The 24,412-nt window shown below is 43.2% G+C and overlaps 1 protein-coding gene across 2 annotated transcripts in view; it reads right to left on the bottom strand.

Annotated features, from left to right (window-relative positions):
- Nucleotides 1-24,208, bottom strand: part of BMPER (BMP binding endothelial regulator) — a 169,237-nt gene extending 145,029 nt beyond the window's left edge. The window contains exons 1-2 of one of the 2 annotated variants that reach the window (XM_077916511.1): nucleotides 24,018-24,208; nucleotides 22,704-22,789 (exon numbers count right to left, since the gene is read on the bottom strand). In XM_077916511.1, the coding sequence (XP_077772637.1) occupies nucleotides 22,704-22,789; nucleotides 24,018-24,156 (225 nt within the window). In that variant the 5' untranslated portion in view covers nucleotides 24,157-24,208. The remainder of the gene's footprint in view (nucleotides 1-22,703; nucleotides 22,790-24,017) is intronic. The other variant, XM_028750015.2, reaches the window with a different exon arrangement.
- Between the last annotated feature and the right edge of the window lie 204 nt (nucleotides 24,209-24,412).

Here is a 24,412-nt window from a genome sequence, read left to right as displayed (position 1 = left end):
TGGTGGAGAGAAGACATAAAATATTGTATAGTTATCATTGCCACCAGTCGTAGACTCATGCTGTCCAAATTTCTGCTGCTGCTGCAGACATTATATATGTGAGATATATATATATATATATATATATATATATATATATATATATATGCAGGTTTTGGTGTCCTCGGGTATCTTCCCGTGTAAAAGTTGGGGTGTCTAGGCGACGTTTCGACGAGGTCTCACTCGTCATCTTCAGGCTTGTGCTTTCGGCTTCTTGTTACTGGAACAGAGCAGGATCTCAGTGTTTGAGTTCCTATAAATACAAACACTGAGATCCTGCTCTGTTCCAGTAACAAGAAGCCGAAAGCACAAGCCTGAAGATGACGAGTGAGACCTCGTCGAAACGTCGCCTAGACACCCCAACTTTTACACGGGAAGATACCCGAGGACACCAAAACCTGCATTCCTGTACCCGTGAAAATCTACGAAAGCATATATATATATATATATATATATATATATATATATATATATAGTCAGGTAGCATAGAAAGTTTCTCTTTTCCCTGCAGGAGCCTGATACTGTGCTTAATCTTTTCAGAAATCGAAATCAAGCAAACATTCCTTAGCCAGGCACCAGTATCCAAACCATTTCCATCTTTGTATTATTCAATGCCCACCTGCTACCAGAATAAAGTTCATCAAGTCTTTAAATTTAAATTTATTATTTGGTCCCATAAATAAATATAATGACCAAAGCTCTGCTGACAAATATAATATTCTGCCTTGTCTATATATTTTTTTAAGTTCCTGGTGAACAGTTAGCCAGAATCTTTGCAGCTCTGCCTCCATAGCATTGGTGGGCACTAGAGCCAAATTTTTATTGTTTAGGTGGGAGACTGCTGTTATAAGACAATGGCCTAATTGACAGCAGCATTACAGTTTTTAAAATACTGGGCATCAGTAGCCTGTTCATTTCTTACATGTAGTATCTCATGTGATATTCAAAGCCTCCTAATGCACCGACTGCCAATCAGTTTCCAGGTCCAATTCAAAGTGCTGGTTTTGACTTATAACGTCTTAAGCAGCTCAGAACCGTAATACTTCAAGGACTGCCTCTCCCCATAGAACCGACTTGGACCCTGCGATCATCATTGGAGGCCCTTCTTCGTGTGTCTTCTCCATGAGAGGCCCAGAACGTGGCAACACAAGAGTGGGTGGCTCCATTTGGGTATATGCTCTCCCCAGGAAGACTTGTCTGGCGCCTTCATTAGAGATCTCTAGGTACCAGGCAAAAACATTCATTTTTTTCCCAGGCCTTTGGCTAATTAAATGATCTATGGCCTTTTAAACTGGTTTGTTACTACGGAATGTATTTTTGTGTTTTTATATTGTAAACCGCCCTGTGATCCTTGGATTAAGGGTGGTATAGAAATTTAACAAATGAATAATGAATAATAGAGTCTGCAATATGTCGCTGTAGGATGACACATGCATAGTCAGGATGCATATTATCAGTCATCATTGCATTTAGAAAATAAGCTAATTTAAAAGGGAAAAAATTGATAGTGGTTTAACAGAGTAATGGGTCTGTGTGTCCCAGCTTGTTGCCTATGTTGATTTAGGAAATACCGTAATTCTGGACATTGAGTTTAATACTGTGGCCAAATGTGGGACTCGATGGTTTCAGATATATATATATATATAAATGGGCTAGTAATCCTTCTGAACCTAGTGCCTTGGTGTGTTTTAACCTTCTCATAGCCTGTTGAATCTCTTCTTCTGAAATGTTTTTATTTAACTTATTTTTTGGTGTCTCAATGATAGGATTTGTATCAGCTTCAGTTAAATACATATCTATATGATTCTTGTTGGGCTTTACTGAGCTGTACAAATTTGGGTAATACTCTGCAAACACAGCATTAATCTTGGACTAATCTTATGCGATAGTCACATCCTTTTCTGTCACGTAATGAATTTTATTAACTGTCTGTTTCTCTTTTAATTCATGTGGAAGAGTTTGGAGTGCTTATTGCTTGCCTTGTGGTACTTCTGTTTAACACACAACAGAGATTTGGCAATCTTATATGAGCCCAGTGCTTCTAGTTCCTTACATTTATTATCTAAAAGTCTTAAAAACTTTGAGGAGCCAGAGCATTTGTGTTTTATTTCCACGGATTCAATCTCTTGTAAGAGACCTTGCCTAATTGGATCAGTCCGCCTTTTATACGTAGCAGATTCTACAATGCCTTTGCCCCTCACTGTTGCTTTTATAGCATCCCAGATTGTGGTGAAGCTCATTCTTGGGGTTATATTTATATCAAAACACTCCTTTATGGCTGCTGAAATTGATTCTACTGAGAGTTGTTTCAAAAGTAGTACTGGATCTAGATGCCGCACTGGATGAAATGGACCTTTAGTTTTAATTTGCAATCTCACCTCTACTATAACATGCTCTGTATAAAGGATAACTATCTGCCCATGTGAGTTCCTAGGCGGGCAGAGATTAGTACATAGCCCAGCTGAGAATATAACTAATAACTCAGAAAAATATATGTGAATAAGTGTCTGACCCTCTGATTCACATGTCTCCATGCATCAACAAAATGTTAAAGGATTGGAGCAGTACTCCAATGCTAGGCTCCCACTGGGACAGAGGAATTTTTATGCAGTGCTTTGCTGCATATTACAAAATTAAGATCTTCTGCTATTATCAATTGCCCGCTAGTAAATTTAATTAACTTATGAAGGATCTTGTCTAAAAAAAATAGGATTGATTTGAGTATTTTATTTGAAACCTGTTAAAACAGTCTGCCCATAGACCAGGATGTTCTGAGATCAAGGTACTGTACAGATACTACAAAAGTTGGATTGTTTTTATAGTCATACCTCAGGTTACAGATGCTTCAGGTTGCATTTTTTCAGGTTGCGGACTGCCAAAACCTGGAAGTACCAAAATGGGCTACTTCTGGGTTTCGGCAGTAGTGCATGCGCAGAAGTGCTAAATTGTGCTTTGCGCATGCGCAGACGCGCCGAATCGCAACCCGCACATGCACAGACATGCCGTTGTGGACACTGCAGGTTGGGAAAGTCCATCCCGCATGGATCACGCTCACAACCCAAGCGTCCACTGTATATTACATTGACAGCAATGGTTTCCCCCAAAGAATATGGAAAAAATGTTGTTTGGTGAGTATGTTGAGACTTTTCTGGTCCCTAATATCCACTGTTCCACAGAAAGAGGGAATGGTTGCTGAAGCAGCTTTGTGTGGAAAGAATCGGGAGCTCCCTTTCAAAATAAAACAAACCTATCAATGCCTGTAGTGAGCCCTCTGAAATTATGATAATCAGCCCTCTCTCTCTATAACTAGGAGTGTTCAAAACTAAGCACATCTTCATAGAAACAAAACTCATATCACACCTGAGCTTATGTCACATTCAAAGTGTCCATTTTCTTATCATGCATGTTGCATTTGAGTTGCTCTTCACTTGCGCTGTCACTGGCCCTGTGCCCAGATAGTACCTTCTCACTTTCTCTGTTGGGAGCTATAGCTTTTCCCTGATGTCACTGTGGGACAAGCAACCATGCACGGTCAAATATATGGGTACTGGGTAGGATCAAGGCAGCTGAAAAATCCCAGGGGTCTGTACCACTGATATTGAGTGCAAAGGAAAAGTGTTTGCAGTCCAACAGTCAAAAGTAATAAGATGTTCTCCTAAATATGACAACTGAATTTCTCTAGGATGCCCGTGTTTTCTCAACAAAAGAAAACTGCTGAGTTCTTTGAATAGTTCCCCGAAGTTTTACCCTACCAGTATTGTGCTTCACCTAATGATAACGTTTTTCATAGCCTTTTTCATTCCGTCACTGCTTCCACTGCAGCTGCCTTGTGATTTTCTTCTCTCTCTCCCTTTCTCCATCTCTCCTACATATCAAAGGTCTGCTTAGACGGTCTTTACACTGGAGATTTGGGCCATGACAAATATTAGCTTGTTGGGCTTCCTTGTGGCCAGAGCCTGTACTAAAAACTCTGAACAAAGCGGCCCTTGAAGCCGTTCAGTTTCAAAAGGGTTTACAAAGCCCACTGGGCCTCCCAGCTTATTTTGCAACAAGTCATATCCCATGAAGAAATTCACTTCTGTATAACACAAAAACAGAGTTAGATTAAAGAAGAAGGAAGAAAGAAAGAAAAATCCCCTGCTGATCTGTCTGGCCAGAATCATGTCTTCTACCGCTCATGGGCTTTAAAGAAATGATCTTCTAGAGATATATGACCCTAATACATCACCAAGCTCCAGTGTTCTCATGATACTCTATTCTTTAAAATATGACAGATGACAGAGGAAGCAACAGGGAATGCTTTTCTTTCCATCAGTGTGTGTATGTGTGTGTGTTATCCACAGTGTGTTAAAATGCGAAGGGCAGGTATGTGTTACAGTGTCTTTTTTGGGTCCAGGGCATTATTTTCTTCAGTACTTTTTTCCTCCCCGTTCTGACCTTGAAATACTGAAACGTTTTAGTGAGTTATAAATTATACCGCAGATTTAAACACAAGGAAAAACATGTCAAGGAGGTTCTTTGTTGCCTTTGCATAAAATTGTGAACCTCTGCCCAAAGAGCTTGAAAAGCAACAGCAAAATAAACATAGTAGCCCAAAGAAAGTAGCAGCAATCTGTTTTCTATTACAAAATTATCTAAACAAGGAGGCCTCCAGACACTGCTGCCTTAAAGTACTTGCAGCTAGAATAAGAGCTGACCCTGGCTTTATTTTCTTTCTGTGATCTTGCCTGTGCTACGTATTAGCAAATATTACAAAGGAGAGAAAACAGCTTAGGCAGACCTGTGTAAACAAAGTTGTAAAAGTGGTATGTCAGTTTTCCTGGGGAAAAAACAAAACAAGATCCATGCAGGTCTGCCAAAAAGCTACCTTTTTAGGCAATATACTACAGCTTTAAGGCTGACCTAATTTCCTAAAGCCACTGGGTCAAATCTATCACTTCTACATTGCACTTCCATTCAAATAAGTGGCATCACACCCTTTCTTGACTAATGAAGACCAATGAATGCTGGTGGCAATTATGATAAACTTGATAATCCTCTAACATTATTAACATATTTAAACATAAATCTTCTCTACAGCCTTCAGAAAAGGCAACCAGAAGACTCCTTAATACATGGTCGAATTTTATTTGTCTTACTTTTGGGATTTTCAGACGGTACTTATTTCCCACTCTCCAGCAACTACACTGCAGACCTAGTCCTATTCAGGGCTGTCTTAAGCATACCCGGCGCTGTGGTGCAAAGATCCCTCCGGTGCCCCCACCCCATTTCCCAGAGTTGTTGCCCTTTTCCCAAGCCTCTGTGGGGAGCGCTCTCCTCCCGCAGGGGCTTGGGAAGGAAGCTGCATGTCCGCCAGCCATATGGTTGACGAGGCGCAGCTGGTGGGCGTGCAGGAGGGAAAGGGGAGGCCGCCGGCAAAGCCGCTCAGCTCCCCCACTCGCTGGGGCGCCCCTGAGAGGCCGGCGCCCTGGTGCAACGCGCCAGTAAGCCCAATGGGAAAGACGGCTCTGGCCCTATTTCACTGCTATGGCGTACAGTGGTGCCTTGCAAGACGAAATTAATCCGTTCCATGAGTCTCTTCGTCTTGCGGTTTTTCTGTCTTGCGAAGCACGGCTATTAGCGGCTATTAATGGCTTAGCGGCTTAGCGGCTATTAATGGCTTAGCGGCTTTAAGAAAAAGGAAACAGACTCGCAAGAACTCGCAAGATGTTTCGTCTTGCGAAGCAAGCCCATAGGGAAATTCGTCTTGCGGAATGACTCAAAAAACGGAAAACTCTTTCGTCTAGTGAGTTTTTCGTCTTGCGAGGCATTCGTCTTGCGGGGCACCACTGTACAGTTATACCTTGGATTAAATATGCTTCAGGTTGAGCGTTTTCAGGTTGCACTCCGCGGTGACCTGGAAGTAATGGAATGTGTTACTTCCGGGTTTCACCGCTCACGCATGTGCAGATGCTCAAAATGACGTCATGTGCAGACACAGCGAATCGTGACCCGCGCAGACGCGCAGTCGCGGGTTGCATTCTACTCAGGATGTGAATGGGGCTTTGGAACAGATCCTGTTCGCATCCAGAGGTACCACTGTATTAGAATCAGTTTGCTTTCATTATGTAGCTGTGGATTGCAGAGTAGCGCCAATACCGAGGGGCACTGCCTGTGCAAAAGTTCCTATGCATACAAATGCTCTCAACTGGCGGCTTCAAGTCATGCTGATGGTTTATGTCAAATACAAGTGCCTTTAATTAGTCCAGTTACCCCAACAAGAGTAAAATACAGCTGCAATTGCTACTGCCTCTTGAGAAACTGACTTCATTCTGAAAATAAAATCCATTGCAGCGTGTCCATTTGACAACAGATGCAGGCAGTCCCAGCAACAGAGGGTGTTTCCACACCTACCCAGTGACATTGTGGGTGTGCATATGCCAAAACTGCAAGCACCACTTCCTTCTGCAGTCACCTGGGGAATGTACCGGGAGGAAAAGAAGTAATTAAGGGCAGGGTTTTCAAACATATCTCATGTAACCACACCCTCCCTTGTGGACAGCAGGATCTAGAATCAATCTAGATGGAAAACAACATGATAAGGACGAACATGAATGATTCTGGATTGGGGGGGACCTTACATTTTTGTGCTACATACGGGTTGGTGTGTATGAAGCCAGAGTCACTTGTGGGGTGTTCTGGCTCAGGTGATACAATAATTTGACCAGCGTTGGGTGCTAAGCATCTTGACTTTGGGGAGCAGAGATCTGCTGCTCTGTCTCCAGCACCAAAATGTAATGGGGCAGCCTTGGCTTCCTAAGCCATCTCCCCAGTGCCCTCATCAAGAAATCAGGATGATGGTTCCTCCAGGTCCTAGTTGCTCATACAGTGAGCTCCAGTTTGACCATTACCCAATTCCTATGGTTATAATTATTATCATATAAAAACCTTTTGAAGAGTTATTTTTGTAGCAATGTGCTAGAAGCAGAACATAGAAGGTTGCTTCCATCAGCTCATAGAGCACATTCATTGCTACTGAGTAGTAAGTCACATAAACAGTTTTGTTCCCCGTAATGGGTTTACTTATTGGAATAATAATAAATGTATTGCATTATGTCCAAGAAGATAATAATAAGCTTTTGGAAAATCTTAACCCAGCAGGGCCAGAATGACTTTCCAAAAAACCAGCTCCTATTCCTACTTCTGCACTCCAGCACATAAAACAGATTAGGGGAAAGAGCAGAGTTTATTATCCTCAATAATAGTTGACTAGGAGCTATTCAACCAGATTGTGCTTTCTTAGCTCCCTTTTCCTCCCCCACCGGCTCTGCTGGATATAACAAAAATACCTACTTTTGACAAGTGAGCAGAGCTGACATCACACACGAAGTGGCAGAGTGAAAAAGCTACATGCACAGCTCATCTGTCATTTTGACAAAGTGACTTCTGGTCACCAGTGGGACACTGTCAAAGTCATCTGAATGGTTGGCCTCGACCACCAGCAATCCTTACAAGTCAAGAAGGGGCCTTGTGGGACTTGAAACACAACCTGCTTTGGAACTGGCTCTTGCAGTTACACCTCGTGATGGCTATAAAAGCTGTGTGATATATCAAGTGCCATTACGATCTTTGCAAGGAGGTTACTTTCCATAGCTAGTGACAGCAGATAGCATCTTGTTAATCCAACTAATCGTCCTCAAATGCCAGGAAACGGGATTATGCATGGCTGAAAAAATCCACTCAGGAGGAAAGCCAGCTACAGATGTTTTCTCTGTTTGAAATGCCACATTCATTTGAAGAGAAGTGTACAATTCCAGGTCTGCGCTGAAATGGAATGTATAAAAGCAGGAACTCTTTGGGAAGTTTTACGAGTGAGCAGACAACTGCACATATACAGAGTGTGATTGCCAGGTGTATTTAAGTGTTTATAATTTTGTGACAATAACCTTAAACCCTATAACCTAAACGCCGTGACGCTGGGGAGTTTATTGTGATTGTATCTGCCATAGTCCAAATCTTCCTGCAGTCTGCAGTCAAGAACAGCATTCCAGGAAAGTTTCCCAAGCTGAACAATAAAAGGTAAGGTGACCCAAGACTCGTGGAGCCCTATCCAAGCGCTACCATAGGAACAGAAGATGACATCCACTGAGAGGCAAGCACTGATGGCTGACTGATGGGGTGGAGCTGTAGCTTATGAGTAGAGCACATGTCTTGCAAGCAAAAGCACCAAGGTTTAATCCCTGGAACCTCTGTTATTACTGTGGTACTAGAAGTGTACCTAGGGACGCTGGTGGCGCTGTGGGTTAAACCACAGAGCCTAGGACTTGTCGATCAAAAGGTCGGCGGTTTGAATCCCCGCAATGGGGTGAGCTCCCGTTGCTCGGTCCTTGCTCCTGCCAACCTTGCAGTTCGAAAGCACGTCAAAGTGCAAGTAGATAAATTGGTACCGCTCCAGTGGGAAGGTAAACGGTGTTTCTGTGCGCTACTCTGGTTCACCAGAAGCGGCTTAGTCATGCTGGCCACATGACCCGGAAGCTGTACGCCGGCTCCCTCGGCCAATAAAGCGAGATGAGTGCCGCAACCCCAGAGTCGGCCACGACTGGATCTAATGGTCAGCGGTCCCTTTACCTTTACCTAGAAGTGTACCTAGGCTCCCTTGAGTCCTTGTCAAGGAGCTGTATTAGCACCACCAAAGCCCCCCGCCCCCGGGCGCTCTGCCCCTCCAAATCAGGCACAATTTTGGCGCCACCCTGGGCCTGCTCCCTTGGTGGGGGCCAACCTGGGCAGCTCCTAGGTGTGCCCCTGTGTGGAACACCACTTTCTGAGACCCCAGGGAACCACTTCCACTCATGGTAGACAATGCTGGGCGAGATGGGCCAATAATGTGACTCAGTACAAAACAGCTTCACTAGGAGTGTTCAACTGTATGGTAGAGTTTGTGGATCCTGTCCATCATAACAAAATCCAAGTTTTTAAAAATGGTTAGTGACATTCAAATAACAACTTTCAAATTCCTAAATATATAAAAAAAGTTTATTTCAGGTCTATGTGAAATTACATTTCACAGTATTAGGAATTAAACAGGGGTGAAGAGGTGTTCAGCAGGGATGTACCTATGCCATTGATGTGATGTGATTATATGAAGACTTATCTACAAATACAAGAAATCAATGGTTTGGACCCAAAATAGCAGGTGGTTTTGTCTCTTATTTCAAAGAGGCTTTTGCACTCTGTCCATCTGGTGGCAGAATTCCTCTGCCTTGAACTTCTGAATGATGGAAGACCCTTCAGATAACTTCTCAGGGAAGAGGCCCAAAGGGTTGAGTAGTTGGGGGTACCACTGGTAAATTGTGGGATCAAGGGATGGATTCAGACAAGTAAAAGAAAAAACATGTTAAGTGGGATGTGGGGTTGATAACCAAATTGTCAACTAGATTGGCCTGGGATCAGATCCAGCAATGCTCCTCTCTGCTCTACCCCTCTTTTTTAATAATAATAATAATAATAATAATAATAATAATAATAATAATAATTCTTTAAAAACAAAAATAAGCAGGAACTATTATTTGGGTTAAGGCTACAAACAGTACTTGCTAAGAAGAACGGGAAACATCCAAAGCTGAAGGACAGCATTGCTATTTTAATTACATTAAAATAAAAACACCAGAACAGTGGCAGTTTCTATAGTCTTGAAATGCAAACATTTCATACAAGCTATTTTTATTTTTATGGTGCCTTTTTAAGTTTAAACATGAATTCCTTTACATATCCACCTCCAAAATTGAATATTAAAACATTATGGGAAACTAAAAATAAGAGGGGTCCCCCCCCCCCGCTTTTTAAAGAAAAATGACTATTTTTATATAGCAACATCGGCAGAATACCAGATATCCTGCAACTGAATTACAAGATCGTAATTTTTAAAAAGTCTATTAGCAACTCAGTAGAAGAAACTTGAAAGCTTATAAAGGAATATGCACAGGTAACAGTATGCTTTTAAAACTGAATTTTGATATTGAACCTTCTCTTTAACAACACTGCTCTTATTGGCAATAAAGGGGGAAAATCCATTTCTTTCTTTAGCACAGACCCAGACCCATTTTGCATATAAAGCAAAAACATTCCAGAGACATTTTCAACCTAAATTACACTTTCCCCATTTAGTTTATGGTATTTGGTGGGGTGCCCTTTACAAATTTTTATTATTTATTCATTTTAACTATGTGTTTTTGTATTGAGATTTCTGGAGCTCTTAATTATGCCAAAGCAAAGCCTTTGGCACTTTCCTGCTTGCTCTAGTAAGTGCAGCACTGATGTGCTGACACTACTACAGTATTGGTTCTCTTTCGGCAGAGCGACATCAAAATCTGTAATCAATGCAGACTTCCAAACACTGTATTAGTTCTCATTATGATCAATTAAATGTGAAACACATTTGAAAAATAGATTGCTCCCAGCCTGTGAAATACTGCCCAGAGTGGCTGGAGTAACCCAGTCAGATGGGTAGCAAGCAAGCAAGCTTGCAAACAAACAAATGTATGTATGTATGAATGAATGGTACAGATGCAGGTGGCACTGTGGTCTAAACCACTGACCCTCTTGGGCTTGCCGATCGGAAGGTTGACGGTTCGAATCCCTGCAACAGGGTGAGCTTCTGTTGCTCTGTCCCAGCTTCTGCCAACCTAGCAGTTCAAAAGCACACCAGTGCAAGTAGATAAATAGATACCACTGTGGTGGGAAGGTAAACGGCGTTTCTGTGCACTCTGGCTTCTGTCACGGTGTTCTGTTGCACCAGAAGCGGTTTAGTCATGCTTGCCACATGACCCGGAAAGCTGTCTGTGGAAAACACCGGCTCCCTCGGTCTTTTACCCTACCATTTTACCTATATAAATAATAAATTACTGTTATTATTTTTCTATTTCTGTGTCATTTCTGTTAGTTACAAAATCATTTATGTTACAAGGCCCATTTCTCAAAATTATTTCACTCCAGAAATCCGTACGTACTCTGATCTTCACATGAGAGTTAAATTTACGAGGCAGACATTGGGGCTTTCTCCTAGGACTCTGTTGGCTCACCTTAGAGCCGAGTTGGGTCTCCTTTCGATAGCAGCCAGAATTAAACTAGCCTACTTTAAGATACTGGCATAGACTAAATGCCTTTGAGGATCATATCATCACCAAGCTCTGCTGGTTGGAGCAACTAAGAACAGAAGATCGGGCACAAAAGTGTCAAGACAAGCTTAAGGCTTACAATCTCCAAAAGGATAAATATTTGTCCCTTAGCTTGTGTGATCTTAGAAAGTGGATCTTTGACCATGACACCAACCAAGGTAGAACATCCATTATTACTGCCCATTACTCTAGTGCCCTCAAAGCAAGGACAACCACTCAAGGTTCCATTACCTTGAGACACTGGCCTTTCCACAATTACATAGGGTCTTTGTTGAACTTAGCTTTCAACAGATGCCCTCAGCATCCTTAGAGGGGACATACTTTGGAATGCATTTATGGATGTAACCAGGTTGAGGATATCATGCACTATTTGTTGATTTGTTCTCAGAGCGATCCCCTAGGAATGGATAGCTGAACTCTTAGCTGATAGGTAAAGGTAAAGGTACCCCTGCCCGTACGGGCCAGTCTTGACAGACTCTAGGGTTGTGCGCCCATCTCACTTAAGAGGCCGGGGGCCAGCGCTGTCCGGAGACACTTCCGGGTCACGTGGCCAGCATGACAAAGCTGCATCTGGCGAGCCAGCGCAGCACACGGAACGCCGTTTACCTTCCCGCCAGTAAGCAGTCCCTATTTATCTACTTGCACCCGGAGGTGCTTTCGAACTGCTAGGTTGGCAGGTGCTGGGACCGAGCAACGGGAGCACACCCCGCCGCGGGGATTCGAACCGCCAACCTTTCGATCAGCAAGCCCTAGGCGCTGAGGCTTTTACCCACAGCGCCACCCGCGTCCCTAATTACACATCTGGTAGCCAAATTTGCTCTGGCACCTAAGCAGCTGTGCTCCAGTTATGTTAATGCATTGAAATTTCAAAATTTTATGCTGTGTAATTTTAAATTTATGTTGTGTGATTCTAATCGAATATCTTACTTTTTGCCCTGTGTTGTTCAATGTGAAGGCCTTTGGCTATATACAATAAATTGTTGTTTGAATTTATGACTGCAGTTATGCACCTGAGGAAAGGAACTGAACTTTGTTTATTTTGCTTTCAACCAGAGAACCACCAGCATACCGGTAATTTCTTCATCAGTTCTTCTTGCCCTGCAGCCACTGGGTCCATTATAGAACGAAAATAACAAGTAGAGGAGTTGGAGAACTTTTACATTCTTGATTTATTTATTTATGCATCCTTTTAATCATTAATTCACACTTACGAATTAACATTGGTCAATATGACAATACAAAAACATGCTTCAGGCACCTCACTACTCTAAACATGATTTCTGTCTCGTGTACATTTGATGCATCTGTGAAAACATTTAAAAGGAACAGCATATGGTCCCATTTCTACTCTGGGATGCACTTACCAAATTCTGATCAAAACCTTTTTCAGCATGATGCCATAAAAGGTTACCGTTAACCACTGTGTAGGAGGGGAGGAGAAGAAAATTGATTGTACTTTACAGCAATAAAGGCATTTAAAGTGAGGGAAGATTAAATTCAGGTAGGCTCTTTTGGACAATGTACATCAACTCATGAAATTATATTGAATAAAACAGGTTTGAAAGTACTGTTTGATGGTTTTCTTTTAATATGCACTATTCCACAACATTTCATCTGGGCCGTATTATACCTTGATACAACAAAAAATGGATCCTGATGTACTAAGATATTGCTGTTTTCACCAAAGACATATGCCAAACAGTTGCTTTTAGACTGAGCATCACTTGCAAACGGGGTGTTGTGCAAAAGGCTTGTAACAGGTATGTAGAAAATTCAAGACAGGTGAGCGTGGGTGTTGGTCAGCAATATTTGTTTATTTGTTTATTTGTTCATTTATTGCTATTAGATGTGAGGAATTTTAGGTTTCCTTCACTACACCTCTTTGTTCTCTCAAGCAAGGTAGAACCCAATTCTTAGAACACTGAGCTTCACATAATTTTTATAACTGCAAGGTCAAATTCTACATGGCACATTTGGATATAGAAATGGAAATTTAAACTACAGAATGATGTTTCATGCTGAATAAAACTCATGCCAAGCAAAGCTCCGATTTCTCGTTTCCTGAGTGCCTGTCTCCCAACTTTTCTCATGTTTCCAACGCCAGATTACACTTTCTGGCTCACATTGGTTTCCTTCTGTTCCACATTTAGGTGATAAAAGGTTGAGAACTACAATTACTGCTGCTCAGGTACACTTGGCAGGCTTTAGGTTTGGGCTGGGTGGGGGGGATTGGTATGGATGTCATTTGTCAAGGTCATTACTCTGGCTTTTATCAACTGTTACTTTACTCATAGTTTTCAAAAGTACTACACAACAACACACACACACACACACACACACACATATATACAAAACAGAATTTAAAACATATCTACATCCCTAGAAGACTTGATTCAGTGTAGAGCCGTTTTAGCAGGATAATTAAGAAATGAGAAATCAGCTCTTGCGACGATTGGCTTGTAAAGACTTATGGCTACATCTCCAAGATATAGCAAGAGACCAATGTCAGATCACCTGCTTTTGAAAGTTAACTAAGGCCTAGTCCTCACTAAGATAATAAATCTCTGTGTGAGCTGTATCACATCCGACTCCAGGTAGGGGATCAAATGACTAAACACACTTCCATATAAAACCTCCCTGCCTATGCTCCAATAAGACCTTTTCTCATTGACATTGAATTTTCTGTATGGAAGGATACATTTGTTTATTGATTCCAAGCAACGGCACAATGGCACAAGTCAGACAATGTTTTACCACCTCAACAGGCCAAGGTGTAAGGAGTCTAATAAAAGAAAGTCTGGGATTTTTTTGCAGACAAAGGACATGTCTCTGTTCTTGCATGTAATTAACTATCAAAAGCAGCTTGTGGATCAGGTGCACTGCTTGCTTCTTCCTCATTTCTTTCTCTCCCCCTCCCGCAGTGGTCAGGCACAGGGCCAAGGGCCTCACTTGCTCAAAATGTCTCCTCACCAACTTGACAGGGCTGTGCTACCTTACTACCAGCCTTTCCGGTCCTCCAGCTTACATTTTAGCCATGGGTGGGTGGTGGTGTCACTTTTGAATGGAAGGCAAGCTTGGCTCCCATCCAAAGTGACCACTCGCCATTTCAACTTACCTAAAATGCAATGCCCTAGTCTACAGATGGATGGCATGGTGGCAGCAAGAGAAAAAGTGTGCCACATTGGAGGGGGGAATTAGTGGCACTGTCAGAGTGTCCCCTGGTGCAAGCCCCAGTCAATCGGTTTACAGTGGTGCCCCGCAAGACAAATGCCTCGCAAGACGAAAAACCCGCTAGACGAAAGGGTTTTCCGTTTTTCGATGCGCTTCGCAAGACGAATTTCCCTATGGGCTTGCTTCGCAAGACGAAAACGTCTTGCGAGTCTTGCGATTTTTTTCGCTCCCCCCCTTTTTCTAAGCCGCTAAGCCGCTAATAGCCTTTTAGCCGCTAAGCCGCTAAGCCTTTAATAGCCGCTAAACCGCTAATAGCGCTAATCCGCTAAGCCGCTAATAGGGTTGCTTCGCAAGATGAAAAAACCGCTAGACGAAGAGACTCGCGGAACGGATTCTTTTCGTCTTTCGAGGCACCACTGTATTTTTATGCTTTGTTGGGTCTCTGGACCGTAATAAAGATTGATTGATATTTTTATGAATCCCCCAATGCAAAGCTCCATGGGGAGTAGTCCTAATTGAGGTATGTTTGAACATGCCTTAAAATGTTCCAATAGATTGGGTTATATTGTTCATTATGCAACATCACACACCCCTTTTGTGCCATTACAAATCTGCGTGATGGAAGAGACTGACAAGTATTTCCTGCCACCTATCCAGTTGCAGTAGTGTGCTTAATCTTTCCCTTTGGTTTTGTTTTAAAAACTGAAAATCCAGAAACAGCTTATGGGATGGTTATTCTTGGATTCCAGCTGCCATCTGGTAAGATGCTCCAGTCTTATGCAGACAATGACACATGGGGTGAAATTATATGGTTTGTTCCACCAACACCACCCAAGCTGCAACCCTCATGACCATAATCATCTCCCGACATTTAAAAACTCAAAATTTTTAACTCAGGCTAGATTGATCTTGTGGGGAGCACTCAAACATGTTAAATCCTGTAATTATGCACAGACCTCATTTCAGCTCTTTCTGCTATGCTGGGGCAATTTTATGCCTTCTTTGAGATAACATTGAAGCACGACATACTTTTACAAAGAAAAGCTACAATATCCCATGTGAACTATTTTCAGACATAGAAGAACCAAGCTAAATATGGTCTTCTATTGCGCTTATACCAAGATTTACCATAAAATATTCCTGTTGCTTTATCCCTTTTCTATACAGTGGTACCTCTAGTTGTGAACGAGATCCATTCTGGAGGCCCGTTCACAACGTGAAAAGCCCGCAACCTGAATCGCCGTATCTGCGCAGGTGCGCGACGTGATTTGACGCTTGTGCGCATGCGCGAAGTGCCATTTAGCACTACTGCGCATGCGCGAGCGGTGAAACCTGGAAGTAACCCTTTCCGGTACTTATGGGTCGCAGCGGGACGCAACCTGAAAAAATGTAACGTGAAGCAAACGTAACATGAGGTATGACTGTATTGCAAAACTTTCAGATAAAACAGGTCCCTACATAATGCCATGGCAAAATGAGAGTTTCCTTCAAGTTCCTGAGTCTGTGGCCTGGTTTAGACGTGCAGGCCCATCACTTGATGATTTTGTACTTGATGACTGGCATGTGAATGCAGGAACCGACTCTATTGAATAACATTGTTTCTGAGATAATACGAAAGTCCTATCTTTAGACATTGAAAAGGTTACAAGTAATATACCAGGGATGTGGGTGGCGCTGTGGGTAAAACCTCAGTGCCTAGGACTTGCCGATCGTATGGTCGGCGGTTCAAATCCCCGCGGCGGGGTGAGCTCCCGTCTTTCGGTCCCAGCTCCTGCCCACCTAGCAGCTCGAAAGCACCCCTAAGTGCAAGTAGATAAATAGGTACCGCTTTATAGCGGGAAGGTAAACAGCATTTCCGTGTGCTGCGCTGGTGCCGGCTCGCCAGAGCAGCCTCGTCACGCTGGCCAAGTGACCCGGAAGTGTCTTCAGACAGCACTGGCTCCCAGCCTCTTAAGTGAGATGAGCGCACAACCCTAGAGTCGGACACGACTGGCCCGTATGGGCAGGGGTACCTTTACCTTTAATATACCAGTCACAAATCAAAAGTCATTAGTTGATGTTAAAATCATAAAGTAATAAATGTGAACCCGTCCTGCCTCATCTAAATCCTCACATATCACAGCCTAAATGAAGGCTTGCCCTTAGTTAAGCAGCCTTCCATTAAAGCACCTGTGAAGTCTTATAAACCTCAATCCTGCATTTCAATCACAACAACTGAAACATGTAGGCTATGCGATGCAGTTCTGGAACTTTTCATCTGTGGATGGAAGATGAATTGTGTTCTTTTCAAAACCCTCACTTCTTTAGATCTCCATTCTCCACATCTCATGATACTACAACTTGGGGCCACCCAGTGAAGATGAATGTTCCAAGATTCGAGACAAAAAAAGTACTTCACACAGCACCTAGTGTGGAATTTGCTCCCACAAGATACAGTGACAGCCACCAACTTTAAAAGAGGATTAGACAAATTTATGGAGGAGAGGCCTGTCAATGGCTACTAACCATAATGGCTATGTTCTCCCGCCACTTTCGAAGGCACGTAAGGAAAGATAAGGCCTTAATTCACTACCACCCCAAGGCATTATGGGGATAACGGTACTTTTGAGTCATCACCCATAACTGGAAGCTTGGGAGATTCCCTTGGGGCCTGGTCTGTGCATCACGATGTATGCTGGACGATGGGGTGCAGGTGTACAATTTGGGTTTCACTAACCTAAGACTCTAAGGGACGCGGGTGGCGCTGTGGGTAAAACCTCAGCGCCTAGGACTTGCCAATCGCATGGTCGGCGGTTCGAATCCCCGCAGCGGGGTGCGCTCCCGTTGCTCGGTCCCAGCGCCTGACAACCTAGCAGTTCAAAAGCACCCCTGGGTGCAAGTAGATAAATAGGGACCGCTTACCAGCGGGAAGGTAAACGCCGTTTCCATGTGTGCTGCGCTGGCTCGCCAGAGCAGCTTTGTCACGCTGGCCACGTGACCCGGAAGTGTCTGCGGACAGCGCTGGCTCCCGGCCTCTTGAGTGAGATGAGCGCACAACCCTAGAGTCTGGCAAGACTGGCCCATAGGGGCAGGGGTACCTTTACCTTTACCTTAACCTAAGACTCACTTAGCAAGGGGGAGACCTTCTCCCAACCCTTGGCTGTGGGGCAAATAATGTGCCAGCTTACATGCCCAGGGGTGAGGGATGCTTCCCTCATTGATTCCCCCTGCTCACACTTAGCAAATGAGCTAATTTGTTTCATTTTAATAGTTTTTTAATCACTTAATAAGTTGCCTTGAGGATTAGGATTCCCTCCGATCTCGAAGCACGGGAAGTCAGCTAAAAAATAATAATAATTTATAATTAGGCATAACATTGGGACTTGTTTGATTATTGGATAATTTGTTTAATTTGGAATATATAACTTGGTTTGATTGGAAAATTTTAATAAATATTATTTTTTTTATTAAAAAAAAAGTTGTCTTGAGTATTCTTTCTGGGTGTGGGAACAAATGCCAGATGCTGGGAATCACAACTGTGGGGAGTGCTGTTGCATGTAGATCCTGATTGCGAATTCTCCATAGCCATCTGGTTGACCACTGTAAGTACAGCATGATGGATCAGATGGGTTTTTAGGCTGATCTAATGGGGCTCCTCTTATGTTTTTAATATACGGGCAGTGCTCAGTAGTGGCACAGCAAGGAAAGGAGGCTTAAGTTTTATATCGCATTCCCAGCAAAAGAGAAGGAACATCAAGAACTGGGATGGTTCTACTGTTTCCTTGCCTCTTTCAAGGACTGAAACGATGGGATCTGAAAATCAGGCTATTTAAGATTATCATCGTCCCTTGACAATGGGACAAACTGCATGCCCATCACAATACTACTAAGATTGCAATATTTTGGAAGAAAGCCAGACAGGCTTTGCATGTCATAATGTTGCCAAAGCACGGTCATTGGATGACCAAAACTTATTTCAAAGTGGAAATGCAAAAGCCACAGACAAAAGAATATGTGGCTCATCATACACTGAAATATAAATAAAGGGTTACATATCTGGGAAAAGTAGGTGATTTTGCATACTGCTGGCACAGAACATGCTGTGAACCATGTGCCTGATATTAACGAGTAAAGTAGAATATTTGCACACAGCCTGCATGCATAGTCAAAATTCACGTGATCTGGGTCGATCATGCAAGTTTTGGCTGTCCCTGGATGCAAACACTCTGCTGTACAGAGGGATGTTGGGCATCTGGGGAAGGCCCACATTCACAGCTCCACCCTGCCCCCTCCATGCATAGAAAAGAATGAACACTGAATGCCTGCAGAGGGCAATGTCCTTCAATAGTTGTACTTTAATTCACCCATGTGCAAGTACAGTGTGAAGACAAACGTGGCTAAATATGGATGGACATAGAATAAAGAGCTCTGGAAGGCAAATAAGAATATATGTGAATAAAAAAATGAAGAATTAAGAGATGCCATTGTTACACTCCAGAGTTAACTTCCAAATAGCCCTAGTAAAGTTATATACCTTGGGCTGGAATAAATGGTTTGAGAAGATAACAGTCTGTTTATTTATAAACATTTATTAACCGCATCATCAACAAAAAATAAATCTCTAAGCAATGTACAAAATAATATAAATCAATTATCAATAAAACCTAGATAAAATGAGTAAAAATTAAAAGCAAGTATATATAATTCAGTTGTATGTTTGGATAGGTGTGCTGAATTTAAAAAGTTTTCAGCCGGTGTTTAAAACAATAGCAGAGGTGAGTGCTATACTGTATCTTTAACTGGTGGCTTAGAATCAACTAATGAGTTGTGGCTCACAACCCATTATTGGGCCATGGCTCAGTATAAGGTGGGTCATAACAGAAGCACTCCTGCCATACAGATATATGGTTTTTTAAAAGGTTCCCTAAATGCATGTTTGTGTTGAAAGCGGGTTCTGTGTCTGTAAAGGCTGAAAACTACTGGTCTGTGGCTCCTTTCCCTGCTTTGCCTTCTTGGAACGCATTTAAGCAAATCACATCTCTCTGTACGTAAGGCTCCTTGTTTGACGCAGAGTTCGTGTGAGGCTCCATTCGTCAATGTTTGTACAGTCTGAAGGGCTTGAGTGGAAGGTATTATTCAAGTACAAATCACAGCCCTTACAAAAGTACATACAGAAATGATTGTACAAACAGACGGATATGAAAGTTATGCTTCCAGCTCACCAGCAGGTAACGCACAGAGACAATTCACACGACCATTTTTTACACATACCAGTCTAGACAATCCAAGTTACTTTTTAAAATCTTAGAATACTACTATAGTACAAGTGGCAACCATCTTATAAACTACAGAATTAGCATTAGGTGTTTTCACAAATGGGACCAAAGCAGCTCTTGTTTAAACCCCTTTGTAATGAAAATATAAAACCTACATTGGCAGGGTCACATTGGAAAATGCCTCTGCAGCTTCTCTTCTGCACTAACAAGGACCAAGTATTAACAAAATTAGTGCAAAGGCAAGTATGAAAATGCTCAAACACCTGAGTGCAACTCACTACCTCTTTAGTGGGAGCTGTTGTGCGGTTCCATGCACATGGAATGTAACTTCTTTGTGGAATGATAGGCAATTCTGAAGATGATAAATTAGCTTGAAAACTGCTAAATTTGGGATTGTTTTCTTTTTTTAATGAAAAATCATTAATTTAATGTGCATGAAGTATGGCCACAATAACCCCAAAACAAGTTCATGGAGCCGAGCCAAATTTGGTATGTAGACCTCTTGTAGCATGAAGAAGAGCTGCTGAGCTTTTGGCTGGAAGATCACAACTGGAAATGGGAGCAATGTGTGGGACCTAATACCTATTTTGCTTATGAAATGACAAGGCAGTCAGAGCATTCAATGAAGAGACACAAAGCAATGCTCTGATATCACATTTCATATACAAAATAGTTATCAGAACTCACATATTTGCGTTCCCGCCACAAAAATAGCAGTGTTTATGACATCCTATTTATGACACCTTAAAGCATTTTGTGGACTCCTAAGTGCCACAAAGTGCCTTGTTCTTCCTGCAACAAGGTACCCCTCTAAAAACTGTGCATGCGCATGGTTTCACCTGTTTGAATGGTGGTCTGCTTTCCTTTTTCAAAAAAAGTATATGTGATACATACAGGCAGCTGTGTTGTGTTCAAGTTTTATTAGGTTATGCAAAGAGTTAGTGATGGATGCACACGCAAGTCTACATCAGTGGCGTAGCGTGGGGGGTGCAGGGGGGGCCGGCCACACCGGGCGCAACATCTGGGGTTAGGGCAAATCCACAGGTTAGGGGGCGCAAACCCACGGGTTAGGGGGCGCAAATCCACGGGTTAGGGGGCGCAAATTACTTGCCTTGCCCCGGGTGCTGACAACCCACGCTACGCCACTGGTCTACATTAATCCATAAAGTGAATTTAGGAGATTTTCAACTAGTGGGAGAGGAGGGCGAAGACACAAGGAAGCTTCAGACGTAATTGCACTTGCTCACAGCAGGTTCCAGAATGCTGAGAACCTTAGTCCTTGCAGTAATGCTCCAGCAGGGAATTCCCTGCCTTCTTCCCTCTGCCTATTGAGTACAATACTGTGAAAAATGAGGGTGTCATTTGTTCAGGAATGCTATACAGCAGAGCCCAATATGGCTCCATCTTATACTGGGCTAGACTCTGGATGGACCAAGATAATGATCTAAAACAGACCTAGGGGCAGGCAGGCACCCAAAGTTCAGTCTATAAGCCAAAGCTCAAAAGTAAGAACAGGAGCCCTTAAAATTTAAGGAAGATAGTAATGCAGACAGTCTCCAAACTGAAAATCATGGACACACAAATATAAAATAAGTACCATAATATTCAGTTGGGTGTGGGATGGGAGGGTATCTGTTAGTAGGTTAACCTTTACATATGAAAACTGAAAGGGAACTAACATTCTTATAATGCCGCAGGAAAATAGCCAGGAGAAGAGCTATTCTGGGATTTTTGCAAGAAATATGGAGGACACAGTACAAAGGTTAGCAGCAGCACCTGTTTAACATTGTAACTTATCTTCATTTTATGTTTAAAAAATCCAAACTGAAGCACTAATTAGGACATTAAACATGATAAGATATGAACAACACAAGCTATATGTGATATATTCAACTGCAAATCACATGAAAAACAGCTGGCTGCAGACATCTTTGGGAAAAGGAAAACCACAGACAACTCATTATATTTCACTTTGCTCCCCACCATCCCATTTTTTCTGCCAGTTTCTCTTCCTCCTCTAAAGCTACTATCACGAACACTGATTCAAAGTTTTGATGGCTCTCTAAATAATGGCCAGGCACACCTGCCTTCACTTAACGAGACAAACTGCAGAGCTGGGCACCTTCATAATATAAATAAAAGAGTGGTTTGGGGTTTTTGGAGCAACGGTGACCTATACCACCTGTCTCTTTTTCTGATCTGACAGATGGAAAACCCTCGTTTTATGACCAAAAAAACATTCTGCAAGGTCCTGCTCCTCCCTCACTTAGATAAATTCAGTTATTTCTACTCTAGTTCCCATATGACTTTTTTGGGGGGAAATCCTTTTAAAAATATCTGCTCAAATTTGTTTGTTTTCCAACTGTCAGTGATTATTTTTATGTGGCTCTGACAGTCTGGCTTGCAAAGCATTTCTGCTGTGAAACTGAGATCCCTTGCAAGAATAAGGGGGTATTTCCTTTGCTGCAGAATACAAACCAGGGTCATTGTTAACTACCAGGGAATCTGAACTTCCTGAACAAACAACAGCCAGTGTCATCCTTGGAGTGGAGTTTTTTGATAGAAGTATCATGTGTGCTGGCATTGTCTTTTTATTACAATATGTCTAGCCAAGAATGCAGAGCCTGAATGTATAACACACTGCATTTCGAAAGCAGACTTGGACTTCTAAAGCACCTGGATTTTGTTGCAGTTACTGACCTGTTATATTTTTCATTGCATCTCTGAAGCCAATTTTTAGAACTTGGGCAGAAAATAAGCAAAGGCTCAGCTAAACATCAATTCTTTCTCATCCATAAGTACAAACTCTACGAGCACAAAAACCACTTAACAGTAGCTCAGCACAATGGACATTAGAGGGGAAAAGCTTCAATCACAAGTACATCCTGTAAACAAGAGCGTTCAGGTAGCCTGACAATGTCATGGGCAAAGTCAGCTGAAAGATTTGTGTCTAAGCAAAAGTCAAGGATATGATTCCAAGATTACGGACTGGAAATTAATCTCTGGCGGCACAAAGGGAAAAGATAAGGAAATTTGATTACACGAGACATTATTGTTTGATCTTATCAGTGGAATTCACACTTACCAGGCAAATGCACGTTATGCAAGGATTGTCTGTGATAAAGGGGATCTGTAGTACTTCTCCTTCATTTTCACATTTTGCAACAGAACCTGCAATAGATATTTTAAAAATTAATACTTTCTCCTCCCACTTTGCTCACATTCAGCCTGAATTAACTATGCACAGCACTGCAGTCAAAAAATCTGTAGTCCTACACATACTTAGGATGAAACTTATGTGAAAGAAAAGCCCACTGAAATGAATAGGAGTTACTTTTAAGTAAATGTGGGTTTTCCTTTGATTGAAGAAATGCAAGTATTTGGAATTATTACTATTTTGTTAAGCGTTTGTACATTTTTTAAAATTATTGTTGTCTTACCCATCCACAAACTGTCCAAAGTAGAAGTAGTATGGGGGTGAATTAATTGTGTAAGTTGTTCCTAGGTCTCAACAGACAGGAATGTTTTTGATCCTTTGAAACTCTTTGGGAGTGTTACTTTTAAAAATGAAATTTAGGCAACATTGATAAGGACCTGATGTCTCTAGGTGGGAATTTCTCGTTTACTTATGTGGATCAGATCACATGAACTCAACCGACCGGTGTCTTTGAAACCTAAAGACCAAGACTATAATCAGCATCAATTTGCTGCAAAATGAGTCCAGTGAGCAAAACCTCCCTGGAGACACACATATCCCCACACACCCTCAAACAGAATTTCATAGCGGGGCATCTCTGGAAAGCTAACACTTCTCACAATGGCTAGAGATGGACTCAACATCTCTCTGGACGCCCCAGGTGTCAGTAAAGTGTGCCCTCCATGAAGCAAGGGGTGGAGAGGAGAGCAGCTGAGGTCCTTCACCTGCCTGAAAGGCATGCAACTTAAGAGGTCACCTCTCCTTTTCAACATCTCCACATCTGCTGACCAAAGGCTCTCAAGGACTCCCCGAGTGCGGAATGCTCCCTATCCGCGCGTTGATGCTGATCATCCACGCAACTGCACCCTACGGCTATCAGCCTGTCGGTACGCTCCGTTCCTCCTCCAGCTCTGCCACAGCAAGCAACTGATCTCCGAAGGCAACAGCCCTGTGGCTTGCTTTAGGTTTGCACCAGATCCAGATCTGACGCTCGGCAGCCGGGCTGCTCGGCTGTCTGAGGATCCTCACCTGCGCGATGCTCGCGGGGTGCGCGCGTGCAGAAGAACCTCGCCCGCCCCAGACCCGCTTTCGGCCCATTCCGACGACCCGAAAAAACCTGCCTCCATCATGCGCGCATACCGCCCCACACCCCCGCCCCGGCGCGCAACTTTGGGCACGTGCCGCTCGCCCTCCCTCCTGTACCTGTGGGGAAGGAGGAAGCCCCGGCCATGGGCGCTGCCCCCAGGTGGTGCAGCAGGAGCCAGGCGGCGAAGGGGAGCCCGGGGGAGCGGAGGAGCCGCGGGGACACGGCTCGGGAGCTGCCGCTGAGGAGCCAGAGCATCGTCCCCGGGAGGAGAGGAGGAGCGGCGGCGCGGCGGCTGCTGCTACTGCAAAGCAGGGAGAGAAGGAGGCGGCGGCGGCGGGGAGCCGGGCAGGGAAGTTGCTGCTGGGGATGCAGAGGCGGCGGCGGCGGGAGGCGGACTTCTCTCCCTCTCTGGTGCTGCTGCTGTGAGGCGCTCGCCAGCCCACCGGCCCCTCCTGAGCGGGATATGGGTGGGCGGGCGGGGTGGGTGGGGGAGAGGCGCCGGGAGAGGCGG

This window comes from Podarcis muralis, chromosome 12, assembly GCF_964188315.1.
Source record: "Podarcis muralis chromosome 12, rPodMur119.hap1.1, whole genome shotgun sequence".
NCBI lineage: Eukaryota > Metazoa > Chordata > Lepidosauria > Squamata > Lacertidae > Podarcis > Podarcis muralis.
Note: the sequence above shows the minus strand (reverse complement) of the source record. Positions and strands in the feature narration are given on the sequence as shown.